Source organism: Gekko japonicus, unplaced genomic scaffold (assembly GCF_001447785.1).
Source record: "Gekko japonicus isolate JY-2015 unplaced genomic scaffold, Gekko_japonicus_V1.1 scaffold1059, whole genome shotgun sequence".
Lineage (NCBI taxonomy): Eukaryota > Metazoa > Chordata > Lepidosauria > Squamata > Gekkonidae > Gekko > Gekko japonicus.
This window is the reverse complement of record NW_015159745.1, coordinates 24,873-43,626: the sequence shown is the minus strand read 5'-3', so window position 1 is coordinate 43,626 and position 18,754 is coordinate 24,873. Positions and strand designations below refer to the sequence as shown.

At 45.4% G+C, this 18,754-nt stretch overlaps 1 protein-coding gene across 1 annotated transcript in view; it reads left to right on the top strand.

Annotated features, from left to right (window-relative positions):
* Positions 1-18,325, top strand: part of UBAC1 (UBA domain containing 1) — a 105,542-nt gene extending 87,217 nt beyond the window's left edge. Inside the window, exons 7-10 of the mRNA XM_015405490.1 lie at positions 2,932-3,163; positions 6,633-6,719; positions 8,209-8,347; positions 16,676-18,325. Coding sequence (XP_015260976.1) covers positions 2,932-3,163; positions 6,633-6,719; positions 8,209-8,347; positions 16,676-16,791 — 574 coding nt within the window. The 3' untranslated portion in view covers positions 16,792-18,325. The remainder of the gene's footprint in view (positions 1-2,931; positions 3,164-6,632; positions 6,720-8,208; positions 8,348-16,675) is intronic.
* The last annotated feature ends 429 nt before the right edge of the window (positions 18,326-18,754 follow it).

Sequence of the window (18,754 nt, the reverse complement as noted above, 5' to 3'; positions counted from 1 at the left end):
CATCAGGATGAGTGCAAGAATCAGCTGATCTCAGAATCAAGAGACTCTCAGCTACGTCTGTCAGGGGTTCATCCTGGTGCACCGGAGGAAACTAGTTCTGGTGGCCACACCGTGTCCACAGATTGCGAAGGAACGATTCCACTTTACAGTTTACTTTGCTTTTGGGCCATCTTGTGAACATATTGGGGAAACGTCCCAGTTTATGTTTCCAAATGCAGTGCCCCAACATTTTTCCCTTTCAAGGACAAAGGCACGGCCTCTAACAACAAATGTGCTGGCCCCATGCATCAGAAAACAGTTCCTGAAGGAATTTAATGGTCAAACCACCAATGCAGCATCTTACAAAGAATTGCAGGTAGCTGTTAGATACTGGTCACCAACCAAAAACATGAATGTGACAAAAAGACCTCCAGACTCCCCCCCCCCCTCCAGTCTTCTTTTAATGGGTTCAGCAACAGCTAAAGATATTTACAGTAAACTGGATGAAGCTTTGGATTTGGTGCAACTTCCTAATTCAAAACTGCTAACGCTAAGTAATGATGGGCCAAGTGCCAACAAGGCTGTCACTAAACTCATGAGTGATTATTGCTTTACAACTGTGTTGACCCCCTAACCTTAACCTTATTACTTAGTGTCACTTTGCATATCTTGATCATCATCATGTTGCATGTTAATTTGCTGTTCATTCTCTGGCTATAAGTTTGAACCTTGCCTGCCATTCTAAAGTATTTGATAAAGTGTGCATGCACTCGAAAGCTCATATCTTGAATAAACATTTGTTGGTCTTAAAGGTGCCATTGGACTCTAAAATTGTTGTACTGCTTCAGACCAACACAGCTGACCAACTGGATCTACCTTTTACTTTAGTGATCTTTGAACAAGCCCATCCTCAGAAATCTTCAATGTTTAGCTCCAGCACAGAGACTCGAGGAAGGAGCCCATAAGGATATAGTGAAAGTAGCAGCAGCACTCCCGATGGATATTCCACTGGACATGATTGCAGATGAATGGAAACTTCTTAGACTTGAGGGTGAAACTGCCAGTGAAACTTGTCGCATAGATACATACTGCAATCAGTTCTTTGAAAAGACAATACCCATCTGGAGTTCCAAAATACTCACTGGTTACCCAGATGGTGAAAGCAGCATTATCATTATCACATGGTACTGCGGACATAGAAAGAGGATTTTCAAAATCTGGATGTATTTTGACCAGTGAAAAGGCCAGCATGTCAAAGAGAACTTTGAATGCCCAGCTGATGGTTAAAGAAACTTTATATCATGTATAGAAAAATAAGGTATACCATAAAAACGTTATATCATGTATACAAAAATAAGGTATACCATTGTAAGGGATGAGAGAAATGAGTGTACAAATTGCCAAACCCCCAGCGATAAGAAAAGAGTGTAAGTTTGGGCAGGATTCTACCTTAGGGAGAGAGGCTGCGCGCCATGGTAATTACCAGCAGCTGTAAGGTTTGGATATCTAAAGGGAGTTTCAGCAGATAAGATAGGCTTCTTACAGGACGCAACACATTTTGTTTGGTGTGGATCTGATGAATAGTCCTGGAAGACGGCCCAGATGGCCTTCCCAGGCTGACTCGGCTATGCAACATACTACCAGGAATGATTGGGGGAAAAGCTGCAGCTTCCTTTTATGAATGGTCATTTTATTTTTGTAAGTTACCTATTTTATTGCCAACGGCTTCAACGAGGGCTGTTTTCTGCTCTGCATACAGCCCGTGAGTGTAAAGAATGTTTTATTTATTAAATGAACTGTTTTAACAAATGTTTTCCCTGCTGCTGGGAGCTGCGTCTGTGATTGTATCATTAATTGGCAAGCTGAAGCGAACCCACAAGGTCCGTTCGACCTGATAACCATAAAAATTTTATATCATGTATACAAAAATAAAGTATATAAAAAGGAGCTTTTACAGATGGCAAGAGCAGCTCATGTTCATTACAAGCAATATTGTGATAAAGTGTGTGTCATTAAAGAGAAAGAGAAGAGAGAGAGAGAGAGAGAGAGAGAGAGAGAGAGAGAGAGAAAGAAAGAAAGAAAAAGAAAGAAAGAAAGAGAGATTTAAGAAGATAGTGAAAAGGATAGTGTACAAGAGAAGGAAGTAAAACTGAAAAAGCTGACAGGAACAGAACAAGAAGAGGATGATTGCTCAAACATTGCTCAGTGATGCAACAAAATGTGTAAAGGAGGCTGCTGAGAAAAAGGATATTGTAGGATTGAACATGGCACAGTTCATGCTAGAAGGAGTGGAGAAAGCAATGGAAGAAGAGGACTAGGGGGAAAATGCTTGCGGATGCAGTGCAGAAAACTGTTGAGGAAAGGAAAGATCATTAATAACTTCTTTTTTCAGCAAAAAACAAAAGATAAAGTAAAAGCAAAGACAAGCCTTACCTTACAGTAATTATGTTTTGTTGTCATGATGATTACTTTATGTATGTTTTTGAATATGTTTGGCTGTTTTGTTATCTGCAGCATGTGATTATTTTTAAAAGGGAATCTTTTTTTGTACAATAATGAGAACATTGTTCCATTTTTATTTTAAAAAAATTCAATAAAAGGTGTGCGATGGTTGACTGTGGGGACGGTGGAGGTGGCCATTTTAATAGTCATTTTTAATGAAGTTCTAGTTTTTAAAAATGCTAACTTATCAGTAGGCTGAAATTAAATAGTTCAGTAATTTGTCAGGTTTTTGTCAGTATTTGTTCAGAGTTTGTTTCTTTAATGTTTGGTCAGTAAAATTAGTATTTTTCACCCTCTAACTATTTTCCACCCTTGATATTTTAATCATATACTAAATATAATGATGTTGGGTCTACAGCTGGACAAAATTCAGTGCAAGAAGTTCCTTCTTTTGGTTGATCTTGTCTTGATATTAATGACATTTATTCATGTATGGACTTCCTAATGCAGCATGTCTGTGACTCAGGCCATGGAGTGGCTAATTGAACATGCAGATGACCCAGCGGTTGATGCCCCTCTACCAGGTCAGTTCTTGGTCGAAAATGCAGCAGGAACAGATGCATCCACCATTCAGGCAGTTGCTGGGGCAAGCCTTGATGTGAACAGAGAAGAGCCGAAGGATGATCTGACAGAGATATTCAAGAAGATACGCAGGAAAAGAGAGTTTCGTCCTGATCCACGGGTACTGTAGGGTGTGTGTGCACAGTGTGTTAGCTGTACAATAAGTTTGAATATATCTCATTGGCAGGGTACATGATCTTGACCAATGCAGTTGAAATTTGCATCTTAATGCGCTACTGGGAATTTTGTGGTACTTTTACTTGCTGTTCTCTCTGTCTCTCTGTCTCTCTCTCTGTCTCTCTCTCTCTCTCTCTCTCTCTGTCTCTCTCTCTCTCTCTCTCTCTCTCTCTCTCTCTCTCGTCGTATGTTAGTGAAGACTGACTGGGGGAAACAAATGATGAAGTGTTCTGTAAACCACTGCTGCTGGGTGGATTACTGATCTCAGGTTCAGTCCCAGGTGTTTCCCATCAGAAAGGGTCTGAAAAAGACCTGAAGACCCTGATGAACTGCTGCTGGTCAGTGTGGACAATAACTGGCCCAGGTGGTCCCGTTGTCTGGTTCAATGGAAGGCAGCTCTATACATTTATATATGTACTAGGAAAAAGTCCTGTTGTGGAAATAAATACAACGGCCTCTAGAAAGAGGCTCTGGGTGGGTGCCCCGGCCTTGGACACTCAGTATCAATTTGCTGTGGCGACCTCAGCAGGGTATAATGACACTGAGTCCACCATTTTCTCCAGAGGAACTGATCTCCGCTACCTAAAGAACAGTTGTAATTTTGAGTGATCGCCAGCCCTCACCTGGAGATTGGCAACTATGGTTCCCCATCTCCTTCCCAGCCAACCATCAACCTACCTTTATTTCCCCCTCACTCTTCAGCTTTCCACCCCACACACACCTGCAGCCTCTCCCGTGCTCTGAAGTCCTGACTACTACGTCACATTGGCTGTCATACGGGGGCTACCTCAGCAGCATATAAGGATACAGAGCCCACCATTTTCTCCAGGGGAACTGATCTCTGCCGTCTGGAAAGCAGCTGTAATTCTGAGGGATCTCAAGCCCTCACCTGGAGATTGGACACATTTTACCTCAGAACAGCAAACTGTTTAGAATGTTAGAGGCAAAAGCCAATCAAGTCGCATATGAGGCAAAGGCCAATGAGGCTGCATATGCAAATAACCTCTGTGTTCTGACTGGTTATAGGGGGGAGAGGAATAGCAAACTGTTTAGAATGTTGGAGACGAGACTCAAGCAATGCAGCCAGTGGATAGGGACAGATTCTGAGTGACACACCAGAGCGCCAACCAATTCCGGACCGTGTGGAATGTTCTAGAGAAGTGCCACCACCATTCGGCTTTTATATATAAGGGAGATGTCGATAGTATTGTCTCGACCTGATGCTTCCCCTCTTAGGGGTTTTTCCCCTCTTCTGCAATTTATATATTGGTATAAATAATTTTTAAAAACCTGAATTGTAGAGATCGGTGCTTAGTTTTAAGAGAAAATAGTGACTATCCAGACAGACGATCCAGATATCTGTGCAAAACACTTCAGTGCATGGATAGCCGGGACAAGTTTTCCCTGCCGGCAGCATCCCTTGCACATCACTTTGTACTGCTGTCCGTGTGATGTTTTGGATTCTAACTTATATTTTCTGACTTCATGATCAGCTGACAGTGCCAAGTATAGTGTGGGAAGAATGTCAAAAAGGGGAAAGTATAGAGGTACCACCAACTGACAGATAGGTCAAGGGGTTTCCGCAGTTCTTGGGGCTATGACATGATCTGAGTCCCGGGGATAGGAGGCTGGTGCTGCACCTCATGGCCACCTGGAGGTTGGGATCAGTTAGCAATGGGCATCCTGCCATCTCACAGGTTCCTCACTATCCCTAGCCTCCAGCCAGATAAGGCCAGAAACAGCAAAGGTCTGGGCATCATATCTTGGACCTTGGTGAGGATATCTGCAAACCTTCCTTTGTCGTCACAGGCAGCCTGGATAATCAGGAGCTGTGGTAGCACATTCAGCTCCTGTGTACTGTGGGTCCTCATGTAATGAGCAATATGTCCCAGGCCCCAAGCAAACCGGGGGAGATGGCAACTTTGGCAAAGCCAGCACACAATCGGTTGAGCTTGGCTTCAATGGTGGGAAGATGCAAATGCTGGAGCAGGGCATCCAAGAATGCATCCAGTCAGCTGAGGACTTGCAAAGTGATGAACCTGAACTGTGTCTGCTGTATTGCATAGGTTGCAAATGAAAAGAAAATTCCATACACTGGGGAGAAATGCACATCACTTTGCTGGAATGGAAAGGAAAAAGATGTTCAGGTTCTCCTATTCCCAAATTATCCTCTATAGGTTTAGAAGAGTGTAAGTCTGCATAGGATGGCACTGTTAATCACCTTGCCCTGGACAGGATAGGAATGTGTTCAGTTTCCCCTATAGCTCAAGTGGGGAAATGACAGTTATCTGTGGAAGAATTTACCATTTTGTTAGAAAATGAATGGTCAATTTCTACCTCAGTTCCAAGCTGAAGAGGCTAGCTCAGTAGTCATTCATATGGTAATTAATGCAAGTGGTGAATTTCCAGCTGGAGAGACGTCATAAAATCATAGAAATCACAGAGCTGGAAGGGCCTCACAGGCCATCCAGTCCTCAATGCAGGATCAGCCTAGAGCAGCCCTGACAAGTGTTTGTCCAGCCTGCCAGTGAGGGGGAGCACCTCCCTAGGCAGCTGATTCCACTGTTGCACAACTCTTACTGTAAAAGATTTGGTGGGCTTGGAAGAGGAAAGCAGCCATGCATGAGAAAGAGAAGGGGGGGGGATCCATGCACAAACATGCAGTCTGAAGAGAGGTGACTGGCCTGATGGATACAGAAGTTAAAACTGGTATGAACAACTCAAAGCCAATACTAGAATTCTGCCTCTTTAACATCATAGGGATATATCTAAATTTAGGGGAAGGAGTGAGTTTATAACTGTTTGATTTTTCCTGTATTCAGATGCTTCTTGTATTTTGCTGCTCAACTAAATGCTTGCACTTGTTATTTCCAATTATTGCTTGCATATGTTTTTCATTTTCTGGAATTGGAGTTATTCAAATTTTGGGACACACTTACCAAAATTCAAAAGAGAAGTCATCAGTCTGCATAGCTCAGTGGGAGATTTCTAAGTTTTCTCTATTTTTATGTTGGACATGGAATAGGAAAAGAAATTTTGCATTTGGAACAGAGGATCTGACTGCAGGTGTTTAGACTGCAGTGCTTTTAGTGGCCTGCTGTTGGCAGTGGAAAGTAAACCTTATATGTGAAAGGGAATCAGTGATATAGAGCTGAAGAGTTAAACTCCTCATTGAGGTCTAACAGCTTGAGACCTGAGACAGCTGATGATTAAATAAAAACAAGGGCCTGTAGGGTTGTTTTCCCACAGCTAGAAAAATGACCTCTGCTTCCACTTTGGCTGAAGTCAGTCTACAGCCTGTCCTTTTTCTTCTGTTGCAGACCAAGGTTACTAGGGCAGGTGTGCTGGGAGGAAGTGGTTTACGATCAGAATCTGATCCAAAGTAGTAATGGACTCTGCAATTCTGGTTATAGGCCGTCATTGCCTTGATGGAGATGGGCTTTGATGAAAAAGAGGTGGTGGACGCACTCAGAGTGAACAGCAACCAGCAGAATGCAGCTGTGAGTAGACCCCTTCATGTCACTTTTTGGTTTTTGTATTATCTTCTGCTGTAACACCCATCCTGCCGACATCCTGTTTCAGCCACCTGGCTCATCTAATGGAGCAGTCTCTGTATTAGCTCTTTGAACTTGCCTTCTTGTCAGTCCCCATCTTTGTCTACTCCTTTGGTGCACAGGCAGACCAAAGGGAAACCGAAGAGGGCCTGACTCCCCCCCCCCATCCCATTTTTTGTTTTTGAAAACTGGCGGGTGGCTTTTCACATTTGAGTCACTTTGCTGGGAAAATGAAGACAGCTGAATGTGGCTCTTTTTAAAAATATATTTGTTGTTAATTTTTATACAGACTGCCATTATTAGTAGTAGTATTAGTATTATTATCAGTACAGTCCATCTTTCTCAATGGGACTCAAGGTGGGTTACAATTATAATAAAAAAACCTTTCAGTCAGTCAGTAAGCAGGTTATAAAATATGATAACATCTGATTCTAGCAACAAATAATCAGCTATAGAAAAATACACATACAGAAAAAGTTGCCATTTAATGTACGTTTATAAAAATATTTCTCTTTGTGGACTCTGCACATTTGGAACAGGCAATACACAATGTAAGACATGAGATTCTTTTCCAGCCACTGGCCTTCTCATCTGCAGGGGACGGTTTGGTTTGCCCCTTCTGTAACATTGAATTGTATCCTATTGCTGCTCTGTGGATGGAAGAGAAAGGACAGGCAATCTCACAGGCTGCCAGCCCATATGACTTTGTCTGTGAAGCCCTCTTCCCACAGCAGTTCCACTGTGGGGGGAGCAGGAGGATGGATACGATAAGTTATTACAGAAGTATACAGATATTACAGAAGATACAACAGAAGTATAGTGTCCAGATCACAAGATGTGACAGTACCACTTTACTCTGCTCTGGTTAGACCTCACCTAGAGTATTGTGTTCAGTTTTGGGCACCACAATTTAAGAAGGATACAGACAAGCTGGAATGTGTCCAGAGGGGGGCAACGAAGATGGTGAGACCAAGTCCTATGAGGAAAGGTTGAAGGAGCTGGTATGTTTAGCCTGGAGAGGAGACGACTGAGAGGTGATATGATAACCATCTTCAAGTACTTGAAGGACTGCCAGCTACAGGTTGGTGTGGAGTTGTTTCTGTTGCCCCATGTTAGCCAAATTGCTCTAAGATAATAGAGCAATTTGGCTAACATGCTTAGTTCTTGTGGCCCTTTTTTACACATGCTGATTGCCACTTTGGGGGTCAGGAAGCAATCTTGGAGGGTTTTTTGTCATCTTGCGGCATGAAACAGTGGTCACTGAGGGTGTGGAGGGGGAGGTATTTGTGAATTTCCTGTAATGTGCAGGGGGTTGGACTAGATGACCCTGGGTGGAGTTCCCTTCCAACTCTATGATTCTGTGATTACCCGTTTCTTTGGCATCAGCCATTGCTCTCCCAAATAACAATTTTATATTTCCTTCTGATTTCTGTAGTGTGAGTGGCTGCTGGGAGACCGGAAACCTACTCCTGAGGATTTAGACAAGGGAATTGACCCTTCCAGTCCCCTCTTCCAAGCCATCCTAGAAAACCCAGTTGTACAGCTAGGTCTAACAAACCCTAAAACGCTACTTGGTAAGTGGTGCTGCTGGTATGCAAAATATGTATAGGGTTGTAGTTCATTGGAGTGATTTCTGTTTTAGCAGTGCCATTACCATTTCACAAGTTCATTGCTAGAATGGCTTTTTCCTTAGTCCCTCATCAGGTGGTTATTACAAGGCCAATTCCACAAAGACGTTCCACAAAAGTTCTGAATTAATGTGTAGTCCAGACAGTGGAGAGGCATCTGAAATATTGTAGTATAAGCCTTTGTGAGCCAGAGACCAGCTATCAGATACATTAAGTATTTCATTCAGTCAGCAGAGGTATAACTACTCAGAAACTGCAAATAGCAGAGAGGAAGGAGGCCCAGTTTACCAGGACTATGGGTGTATAATGTCCAGCTTCACACTTGGATAAAAATATATGTCTGTATCTGCAAAAGTTTCTGAATGAATTTCCATAGCATTCAGTATTATTAATTCAGAAATTATTAAGAAGAGAAGAAGAAGAGACTGGATTTATACCCCGCCCTTCACTACCCAAAGGAGTCTCAGAGTGGTTTACAAACTCCTTTCCCTCCCCCTCCCCACAACAGACAACCTGTGAGGTAGGTGGAGCTGAGAGAGCTCTGACAGAAACTGCTCTTTTTCAAGAACAGCTGTGCCTGAACTATGGCTTGCCCAAGGTCATCCAGCAGGTGCAAGTGGAGGAGTGGGGAATCAAACCCGGTTCTCCCAGATTAGAGACCGTGCACTTAACCACGACACCAAACTGGCCAGATCCTTCTGGCCAAATAATTTTGGTGGGTACTGGTGTCAGGTTCCTTAGCAGGATCACACCACACACCAAGACTTCTTAAGAAGCTAAGTGTTTAATGATAGTCCATTACTAATAACAAGTATACAGCTTGTGTCAGGAATGACTGGCAATATGATGGCCACTGACATAGTAAAATCAAACATCCCCCCCATAAGCTAAGGCCAATTATTACATTTCACACGAGCGGGCAAGCAAGCGGCTGCGCGCCCAAACTGTTAAGTTTCCAGGCCAGGCAATGCTGCAGCTGGAATAGCAAGGTCAGAGCAGAGATAAGCAGCAAAAAGACAGACAGGATGAGCTGGCATGGAGAAGGAGATGCCCCCTCCACATTCCAACACCATGACAGGGTTACCTGACATCCTGCCCCTCCCAAAGTCTTCCCCCCGGTTTCCTCGGGAAACAGCGATGGAAGCGTTTAAGAAAGCGGGGGAGCGGAGACATGTTCTTTCGCCACCCATTCCCTGTGTTGGGGCACAAAAGCCACCCATTCAATCAAATAATGCAGTTTATTTTGCTTCAGTTTAGAGTCCAAAATATCAGCAACCTCATGATGCGGTTTGCCTTGCACGAGCAGTGGAGGGGGGCATGCTTGTTGCTGTCGCCAGACGTTTGGCCCAGGATCACAGCACAAAAGGCTGAAATGGAAAACAGAATGCAAATGTCTCAGATTTTTAGGCAGTACCAGTTCCACAGCCACATCATTGATTTTCCGTGATACCTTGAGGAGTCCCACAGACTTCCACCCCAATTTACGACTAGGTCATAGCCCTTTAATGTTTTTAGTGGACACATAAACTGAATCACCCGGCTGGACATCCCAGGCATCAGAACGTTTCTTATCCGCTTGAGCTTTGTAAGTTTGTTTTGCCGTATCTAAGGTTTTACACAGGACAGGACAGGCCTCTTTAAGTCATTTGCACCAGTCACCTACCTCCCCCTCCAGGAGGGGAAGGTCCAAGAGAAATGGGAGAGGCGGCACCTCATAACCATAGACCACCATGAAAGGGGATACTCCTGTCGATGAATGACATGCATTGTTATAACAAAATTCAGCCAAGGGGAGAAGCCCCTCCCAGTCGTCCTGTTGAAAGTTAGTGAAACAAGTGTTTGATTAACACGCTCCGTTTGCCCGTCCGTCTCGGGATGGTATTTGCTGCTTAAACCCCAGCTTCATGAGCTCCCCCCAAAACCTAGAAACAAATTGAGAGCCGCGGTCGGAGATTATCTTCCATGGGAGGGTGTGGAGCCAAAAAATTTGTTGCAGAAACGCCTTAGCCAGAAGACAGGCAGTCAGCAGCGACTTAAACGGGACAAAATGAGCCTGTTTCGAAAACAGGTCCACTACCACCCAAATTACAGTCTTCTCCTTACTAGGGGGTAAGTCAGTAATGAAGTCCATAGAGATCAGTTCCCATGGACGACCGGGGGTGGGAAGGGGTTGCAGAAGACCCGGGGGCTTCCCAGGGCAGGATTTGCACATAATACAGGTCTGACAGGACTTCACATATAGGGAAAGGTCCTTGCGCATTCCGGGCCACCAAAACTGTCGCTGTAACAAGTGCAAGGATTTAACTATCCCCAAATGTCCAGCTGTCAGCTATGCTGCCATGATGTTTATGGGCAAGAGTGCATCTGCTTGACCTGTGTACCAACTGCTGCTGCATTTCTTCGTTCCTTATTATCTCTGACCTTGTAGGCTGTCTGTGTAGTGTCTTCCCATCAATTACCCGTGGGATTAGTTTCGATTCCGAGCTTTAGCTTTAACGGCCTGGGAGTCAGGCCGATTGGCCTAGGCGTGGGGTGGGTGCATACGAATACCCTATAGCCCATTATGCTTGTAGGAACGTAGCCATTCCTAACAGTGATGATGTTACTGCCTCTATAGCTCTTACAATAAAGTATAACCTTATGATAAGCGTGTACTCCTTTGTTTGGCTGTGGAACCTGACATTCTGTCGTTTTGAATCAGAGAAAGGCTTTTCAGCCCTCCCAGCCGAATATTTTCAGCAATGCCGATTCATTGCCGAATCACAGTGCAATACCAATATTGGGATTCAGGAATACTGGTGTATACCAATATTTTGGGGTTTGGTATACTGGAGCCCGATAAATACAGATTTTTTTTTGTGCACACCTTTAACAAATCTTTTATCATATTCCCCCTTAAAAGTATTTTTTCTAAACCAAAAAGTCACACTCTTTAGAGTTCAAGCTTGAACCCTTGGTCTTCTTGGTTGCCCTCTTCTGTACTTCTTTAATCTCTGCAACGTCCTTTTGAGGTACGGCAAACAGAACTATGCAGAGTATTCCAAATGAGGCTGCAACATGGGCATTACAATACTGGCCATTTTATTCTCAATCCCTTTCCTAATAATCCCCAACACAGAGTTTGCCGTTTTAATTGGACACTGAATTGGCATTTTCATTTAAACTATCTACTACAACCCCAAGATCTCTCTCCTTTTCATTCTCAGCCAGTTCAGATCCATCAGCATATATTTAAATTTAGGATTTTCTGTTATAATGTACACTTACCTATGCTGAATTTAATTTACCATGTTGCTGTCCAGTCACCCAATTTAGAACGATCCTCCTGAGGCTTTTCACAGTTCACTTTAGTTTGCTTTTCACAGTTCACTTTAGTTTGCACCATCCTGAATAATTTCATATCGTCTGCAAACTTGGCCACTGCATTGCAAATAAAAAACTTATGTATGGACAAATTGACCAGCACTGATCCCAATGCCAATGTTTGTGGAATTACCACTGCTAACTTAAGAACATAAGAGATGCCAATGTTGGATCAGGCCAAAGGCCCATCCAGCCCAACATTCTATATCACACAGTGGCCAGAAATACCAGTGCCATCAGGAGGGCCCCCACTGGGGCCAGGACATTAGAAACCCTCCCACTGTTGGCCCCCCCCCCCCAAGCACCAAGGTGACAGAGCATCACTTGCCCTTGTGGCTAATAGCCACTGATGGACCTCTGCTCCATATGCTTATCTAATTCCCTTTTGAAGCCGTCCATGCTTGTAGCCACCACCACTTCCTGTGGCAGTGAATTCCAAGTGTTAATCGCTCTTTGGGTGAAGAAGTACTTCCTTTTATCCGTTCTAACCCGACCGCTCAACAATTTCATGGAGTGCCCATGAGTTCTTGTATTGTGAGAAAGGGAGAAAAGTACCTCTTTCCCATGCATAATCTTATAAACCTCAATCATGTCACCCCTCAGTCGTCATTTCTCCAAGCTAAAAAGCCCTAAGCGCCTTAAACTTTCCTCATAGGGAAAGTGTTCCAACCCTTTTATCATTTGAGTTGCCCTTTTCTGCACTTTTTCCAAAGCTATAATATCCTTTTTAAGGTGTGGTGACCAGAACTGCACACAGTATTCCAAGTGAGGTCGCACCATTGATTTATATAGGGGCATTATGATATTGGCTGATCTGTTTTCAATACCCTTCCTAATAATCCCCAGCATAGCATTGGCCTTCTTTATTGCAGTCACACGCTGTCTCAACATTTTCAGTGAGTTCCCTTCACTGCAAAAACTGGTCACTTAGTCCTACTCTCTGCATCCTGTTTAATGTTTCATCTGTAAGAGTAATTTTATCCCAGATCAGCCCAGACACAGCCACCACAGCAGCCCAGCCAGACTTTTTTGGGAGGACAGTCTGCCAGCGGTAGGGAAGGAGGGAAAGCTGAAGACAGAAGAGCAAATGAAGTTAGGTTGGTTGGTGGATGAGAAGAAAAGGAAGCTGGAAAAGAGGAAAGAGTATGGGGCTTCCAGGAAGGAGAAAGAGGAGAGAGCAAGGATATAGGGGAAAATGAGATGCCCCATTGTGGGTACCCCAATTTTTGCCTTGTAAAACTGACCTCTTGTTACATTGTATTGCAAATCACAGAGTTGGAAGGGGGCATACAGGCCATCTAGTCCAACCTCCTGCTCAATGCTCAATGCTGGATCAGCTTAGAGCACCCCTGACTAGTGTTTGTCCAGCCTCTGCTTAAAGACTACCAGTGAGGGGGAGCTCACCACCTCGTTAGGTAGCTGTGTTCATTTTTCCTACATGTTATTGAATTGTAGTTGTTGTTAAATCTCTTTAATAAAAATAGTTTATTAAGTTCCTAAGAACAGAACCCTGCTCTTAACTTCCTAAGAGCAGAACCCTGGGTCCTCACGCCTCATTCAGTCACTTATAAAGGGAAAGCTACTGGAACAGGAGTGTATAGAGGATGCTCTGGGCCCTTCCAAGGAGACCCATACCAGAGTGTTGGCATGAGTGTGAGAGCTAAATAGCCTGGCAGGCTGTTGGCCATTAGTACTCAGGGCTAAACGAGCGCCTACTGCGCATGCGCGCATCCCGTCGCCAGGATGCCATGTCCCCCTCGGCGTTGTTCCTGCAGACAGGATACCAGTAGGGGCGAGTCGGGGTGTGTTGTTCCGGTGTGAGCTCATCCCCAGCAGTACTTTGCTCTTCTGCTGGGGCCAAGTGCTCGGGTTCAGAACCAGCCGTGACAACAACTATTTGAACCGGCGCACTTAGAGCCGTGCCCAGACCACGCCTAACCTCCAGTGTGACCACAGCCTTAGACACAAATGGACCAAGAGCCTGAGAAAAAGTGTGTGTGAGATCATCCAGAAAGGGCAGATTTCATTAGCAGAATGGTGTAAAATACCCATCAGCAGACAAGGAGCCCTCACTTCAGGAAAAAGCAAATGGGTGCTGGTACAGGGAGGGGTGGCTGTTTGTTCCCTGAGCCTTGTGGGTTTAGATACGCTCTTTCAGATGCAGACTGGGAGGAAATTAGCAAGGTATCATGAACGCAGTACTAGGTCAGGCAAGTGAGGGCTCCTTGCTAATTTCCTCCCGGTCTGCATCTGAGAGAGTGTTTCTAAACTTGCAAACCCAAGGCTCTCCATCAGTTTGCGGGACGTCTTTGGCAGGGCTGTGCATAACTACCGCCACCCCCCAGCTGGGAGGGAATGAACATAGAGTCCACTACCGCCTCCTTTTGGCTGGCATGTTGAGGTAGGCAGGACAGAGCATCAGCCAAGAAGTTGGACTTCCCAGGGAGGTGCTGAAGAGTGAAACAAACTCTGCCCATCTTAATTGTTCGGCGTTGAGGCTCCAGGGGGAGGTGCACAAAGCTTCTAGTTTTTTGTGATCTGTCCACCTCCAACCAATGCTGCCAAGTGGTCAAGGCAAGTTTGATGGCCACGGCCTCTTTGTCCCAAACCTCCCAATTCCGTTCAGTGTGGGTAAACATTTTGGACACATAGGCAAGGGGGTGGAGCTTCCCATCATCCCCCTTTTGCAGGATCGCCCCCCCCCCCATGGCCACATCGGAGGCATCCACCTGGACCACAAATGGTTTTATGTTCATCTGGGTGACGTAAAATGGTTTCCAAGGTGAAAAAGCCCTTGAGCTGCTCGAAGGCTTGCTGACATTCAGGGGTCCAGGCCAGCTTAGCGCATGGTTTAACAGTCTTGGGCCCCTTTTCCTTAGTTTTCAGCAAGTCAGTGAGGAGAAGGCTTACTTGCACAAAGTTGGGGATGAAAGGGCTGTAGAAATGTACGAATCCTGAGAATGACTGTAGCTGCTGCCTAGCGCGGGGGGGGGGGTGTCCCTCCCCAGTACATACATTCCCAGCCCACGCCCCGATATGCGATACCCCAAGAAATCCACCTCCATTTTGTGGAATTCATACTTGGACAGTTTGGCAAACAGCTTATGGTCATACAGAGTCTGTAGCACCTCCCTCACCAATGTCACATGGGAGTCCTCATCTTGGGAATAGATCAAGATATCAGCAAGATAAACCAGGACCCCCTTGAACAAGTGCTTGTGCAACATTTCATTGATCAAGTTCATAAAGACCCCCAGGGCCCCCATTAGCGCAAAGGGCATGACCAGGTATTTGGACTGCCCCAGCGGGGTATTGAATGTCGTTTTGTGTTCGTCACCCTCCCGGATGTGGTCTCGGAAGTAGGCATCATGCAAATCCAGCTTGGAAAAAATCTTCCCCCTAGCAGCCTCAGCCAAGAGGTCTTTGATCAGTGGGAGGGGGTAAGCGTTAGACATAGACCCCGATAGTCTGTGCACAGCCTCAAACCCCTGTCTTTCTTTTTCCAGAAGAGGACAGGGGCAGCATATGGCGAGGAAGCTGGCTGGATGAAGCCCCAAGCTAGGTTTTTGTCAGTTAATTTACGTAGTTCCTCCTTCTCTACTGGAGAGTTGGTGAACAGTTTCCCCTTGGGCATACTATGTCCCGACAAAAGCTCTATAGCACAGTCTGTTTTATTTATTTTATTTATTTATCATTAAATTTCTAGCCCGCCCTCCTCGCAAGCGAGCTCAGGGCGGCTCACAAATAGGGCACATGCATATAGGGCACAAATAGGGCAATACATAAAAACAAAATTAAAATTAAAAATGGTGAGGCACCTCATCTGCTTCTTCTTCCTCAAACACCCGAGCCAGATCCCTGTACTCCGCTGGTATGTTGTTGAGTTCCTCTTGGGCTAAGCAAGCACACTCTGGAAGCACCAGCGGAGCCGCGCCCCCCACTCTTGTTTCCACTCACGGTCATTGCATTTGGGGTCCAGGAAGTGAAGCATGCCCACGCTCCACTGAACATTAGGGTCGTGGTCTTGCAGCACACCGATTTTGGCGCCAGAAGCTTTCCGCCCACGTTGAGTTGGAGAGCTCTGGGTTGCTTGGGTTGCCCCTCCCAGTTTTGTCCGCCCCTTGGAGCCGCGCCACTCCCTCCCTCCCTTTCCCTTCTCACTGGGGTGAGGTCGGTAGGACAGCTCATGGCATAGTGGCCTGGCTCACCACATCTCAGGCAGAGCCCCTACTTCATCCATTGGTCTCATATGGTTTCACGGGGTTTGTTGCACGGCCCTTTTGCTCCCCCCCCCCAGGGTTCTCGGGGTTGCCTTCTGGATTAGGGTAGCCCAGTTTTCGGCTTCACAGCCATCCTGGATCCATCCACTGAGGATCAAGGGATTTTCCTGGGTCAGCACCTTTTCCAAGATGCCATGGTTCAGGCCCAGCCAGTAGTGCTCAATGAGGACTTCTTCTGGCCATCCCTGCACCTTAGCCACGTGCATCTTGAATTCATTAGAGAATTCACACACCGACCGGTTCCCCTGACGTAGCGCCCCCAGCTGGGTTCTGGCTTTCTCTAGCTCCAGGGGGTCTTGGTACTGCCTCTGGAGAGCCCATAGGAACGTGTGCACATCACAGAGCTCAGGGCCTTGGATATTGTGGAGGCCCACGAAACATTCGGCCACTCTCTCTCAGCCGTGAGCTGATATAATCCACCCGGTACTCATCTGAGGTGAGGGTGGGTCCCCAATCTCGTAGGAACGTTCGCACCTGTAGCAAGAAGAGAGCCAACTTTTCCGGGTTGCCACCAAAGGGGGAGATGCAAATCATTGCCAATATACCACAAAGCAGCCACCAGTCAACTATCATTCTGAATGAATATTTTATACTGATTCTGTGTAATTTATTATTATCCTTTATTCTGCAGCCTTTGAAGATATGCTTGAAAACCCCTTAAACAGTACTCAGTGGATGAATGATCCAGAAACGGGGCCTGTCATGTTACAGATTTCTCGTATCTTCCAGACACTCAACCGTACATAGAAGGGACAACTCAGTCTGCCCCTTTCGGACTCTGATCTTGGCTTTGCAGTTTCTGAACAATAGGAGGCTCCAACTGTCAGCTGAGACAAAGTGAATGAAAGCAATGTTTGGGGCGTTTTGTCTTCTTTGCATAGGTGTATTGAAAACAGAACATTTAAACAAAATTGGCTTACATGCTGTGTGATTTTAGTGTTAATCTTAGAGGGTTTGAAAACTTGAGAGGGGAATGTTTTCAAGTGTTTATATAGAAACATAGGATGATACATCCAAATATAGAAAGGATTTTACAACTGTCTTAAAATCTGATAATGTGCAGAATGATAAAACAGCTCCTGTTCTTAATTTTCTGGGTAGTAACATGTAGAGATCACTGATGCCAGTTTTCTGGCCAGTAGGATGTGCTCCAAGTTACAGTTTACAGATCATAATCATACTGTTCACCTCTGCTTACTATTAAGGTGAACACTTTGAGTGTTCTATTTTTATTAAATGTGGCATGAAAGATTGGGAAAGAAGGCGTGATGCTGTGGCCCATTCCCACATGTTTATAGTACATTAAGAATTGTCCTATTACAGAATCAGACCCATGAAATCCAAGCCTTGGTTTACAGCATCAATTTGTATCTGGAATTCTTTCAGTGAGAGGGAAACACACTTCGTAAACACCTTGATGTACAAGTAGGCAATCCTGTTGGCCTGAGTGCCAACAAAGCAGTCTACCTGTGAAGATGTTGTACCAGCATATGGGACGAGAAGAGCTATACATGGGAAGCAAGCAGTGCTACCTACCAGCTCCTCAGAGGCTTACCTTGCACCTGGGTGAGGGTCCAGGCTATGGGTTTGGCGTAAACCAAGCCCATAACCTTTTCCCATGCCACTGAGCCCAGAAACACAGCCAGTCCTTTGGGTTTCCCTTGGTTGCTTGGGTGGAAAACTGGCCCCAAATGCCTAGCAAAATGGTCTGGCATGCTGCTGTCCTGTATGTCTTCTGGGGATGGCCTGCCATTGCCTTAGTGCAATCTGCATTTCCCAGAATTACCTAGAAGTTTCGCAGATTAATGATGCTGCTGAAACTTGGAATGGTGGTGATTCTGAACTTGATCAGCTGGTATATTCCAGTGTAAGTACCACCCCCACCCCCACCAAAGTTCTCCAGTTTGGATTATCTCCCATGGTCTGTCTGTTCCAGGCAGCAAAGAGAAAGGCTTCCAGAACTCCCTTGCTGCTGCTGCCACCACCCAGCTGGGTAAGAGAAGGGGAGAGTGAGGGGGCCATGCTTTTGGAGGCGAAACGTGTCAGTCTGCCCCTTTTGGGAGACACGGCAGTTCAGGAGCCAGGCCTCCCAACTAGGGGTTGTTTCCCAGTCGCCTTAAACAAGCCCCAGAGTGTGTTTCCACCTGAGAAAGGGGGGGGGGACTCTGATGCAAATTTACTCTCCAACAGAAAATGTGGACTCAAAGAACTCAACATATCCTCTTTTTTGTCAGTATATTAAAAATGAAAGCAGATTAAATAACGGCATGAAAAAAGCAAAGCAGTCTCTCATTGAATCATTTGCGGCTCCTTGGCCCCCCACCAACTGGCATTTGGTTACAAAACTCTATGCCATTACTGGCTAGTAATGGATTATGATCAGCAATTGTTTTTGACTGGATTTTAATGGATTTCAAATTCGTGAGTAAAGTTTTAGATGTCCAGCGCATATCCATTCTTGAGTATGTCTGGTGTCTGTCTGGAAATAAGGTATTCTCCATAAATCCTCTAAGGCTGCGGTCACACGCAACATTAGCCACGCAAGAGATACGGAAGACAAGCGGAGTTTCCGGTCGCGATCTCACCAGCACATCTGGGAAGCGTAGTGCTTCCGTGGCACAACTGAGGCTTCCTGCCGAAAAAGCGCAGCAAAAAACTAGTACCTTGGAGGTACTAGTTTCCAGAAACTGCGGGGCAAGGGCGGGCGTCT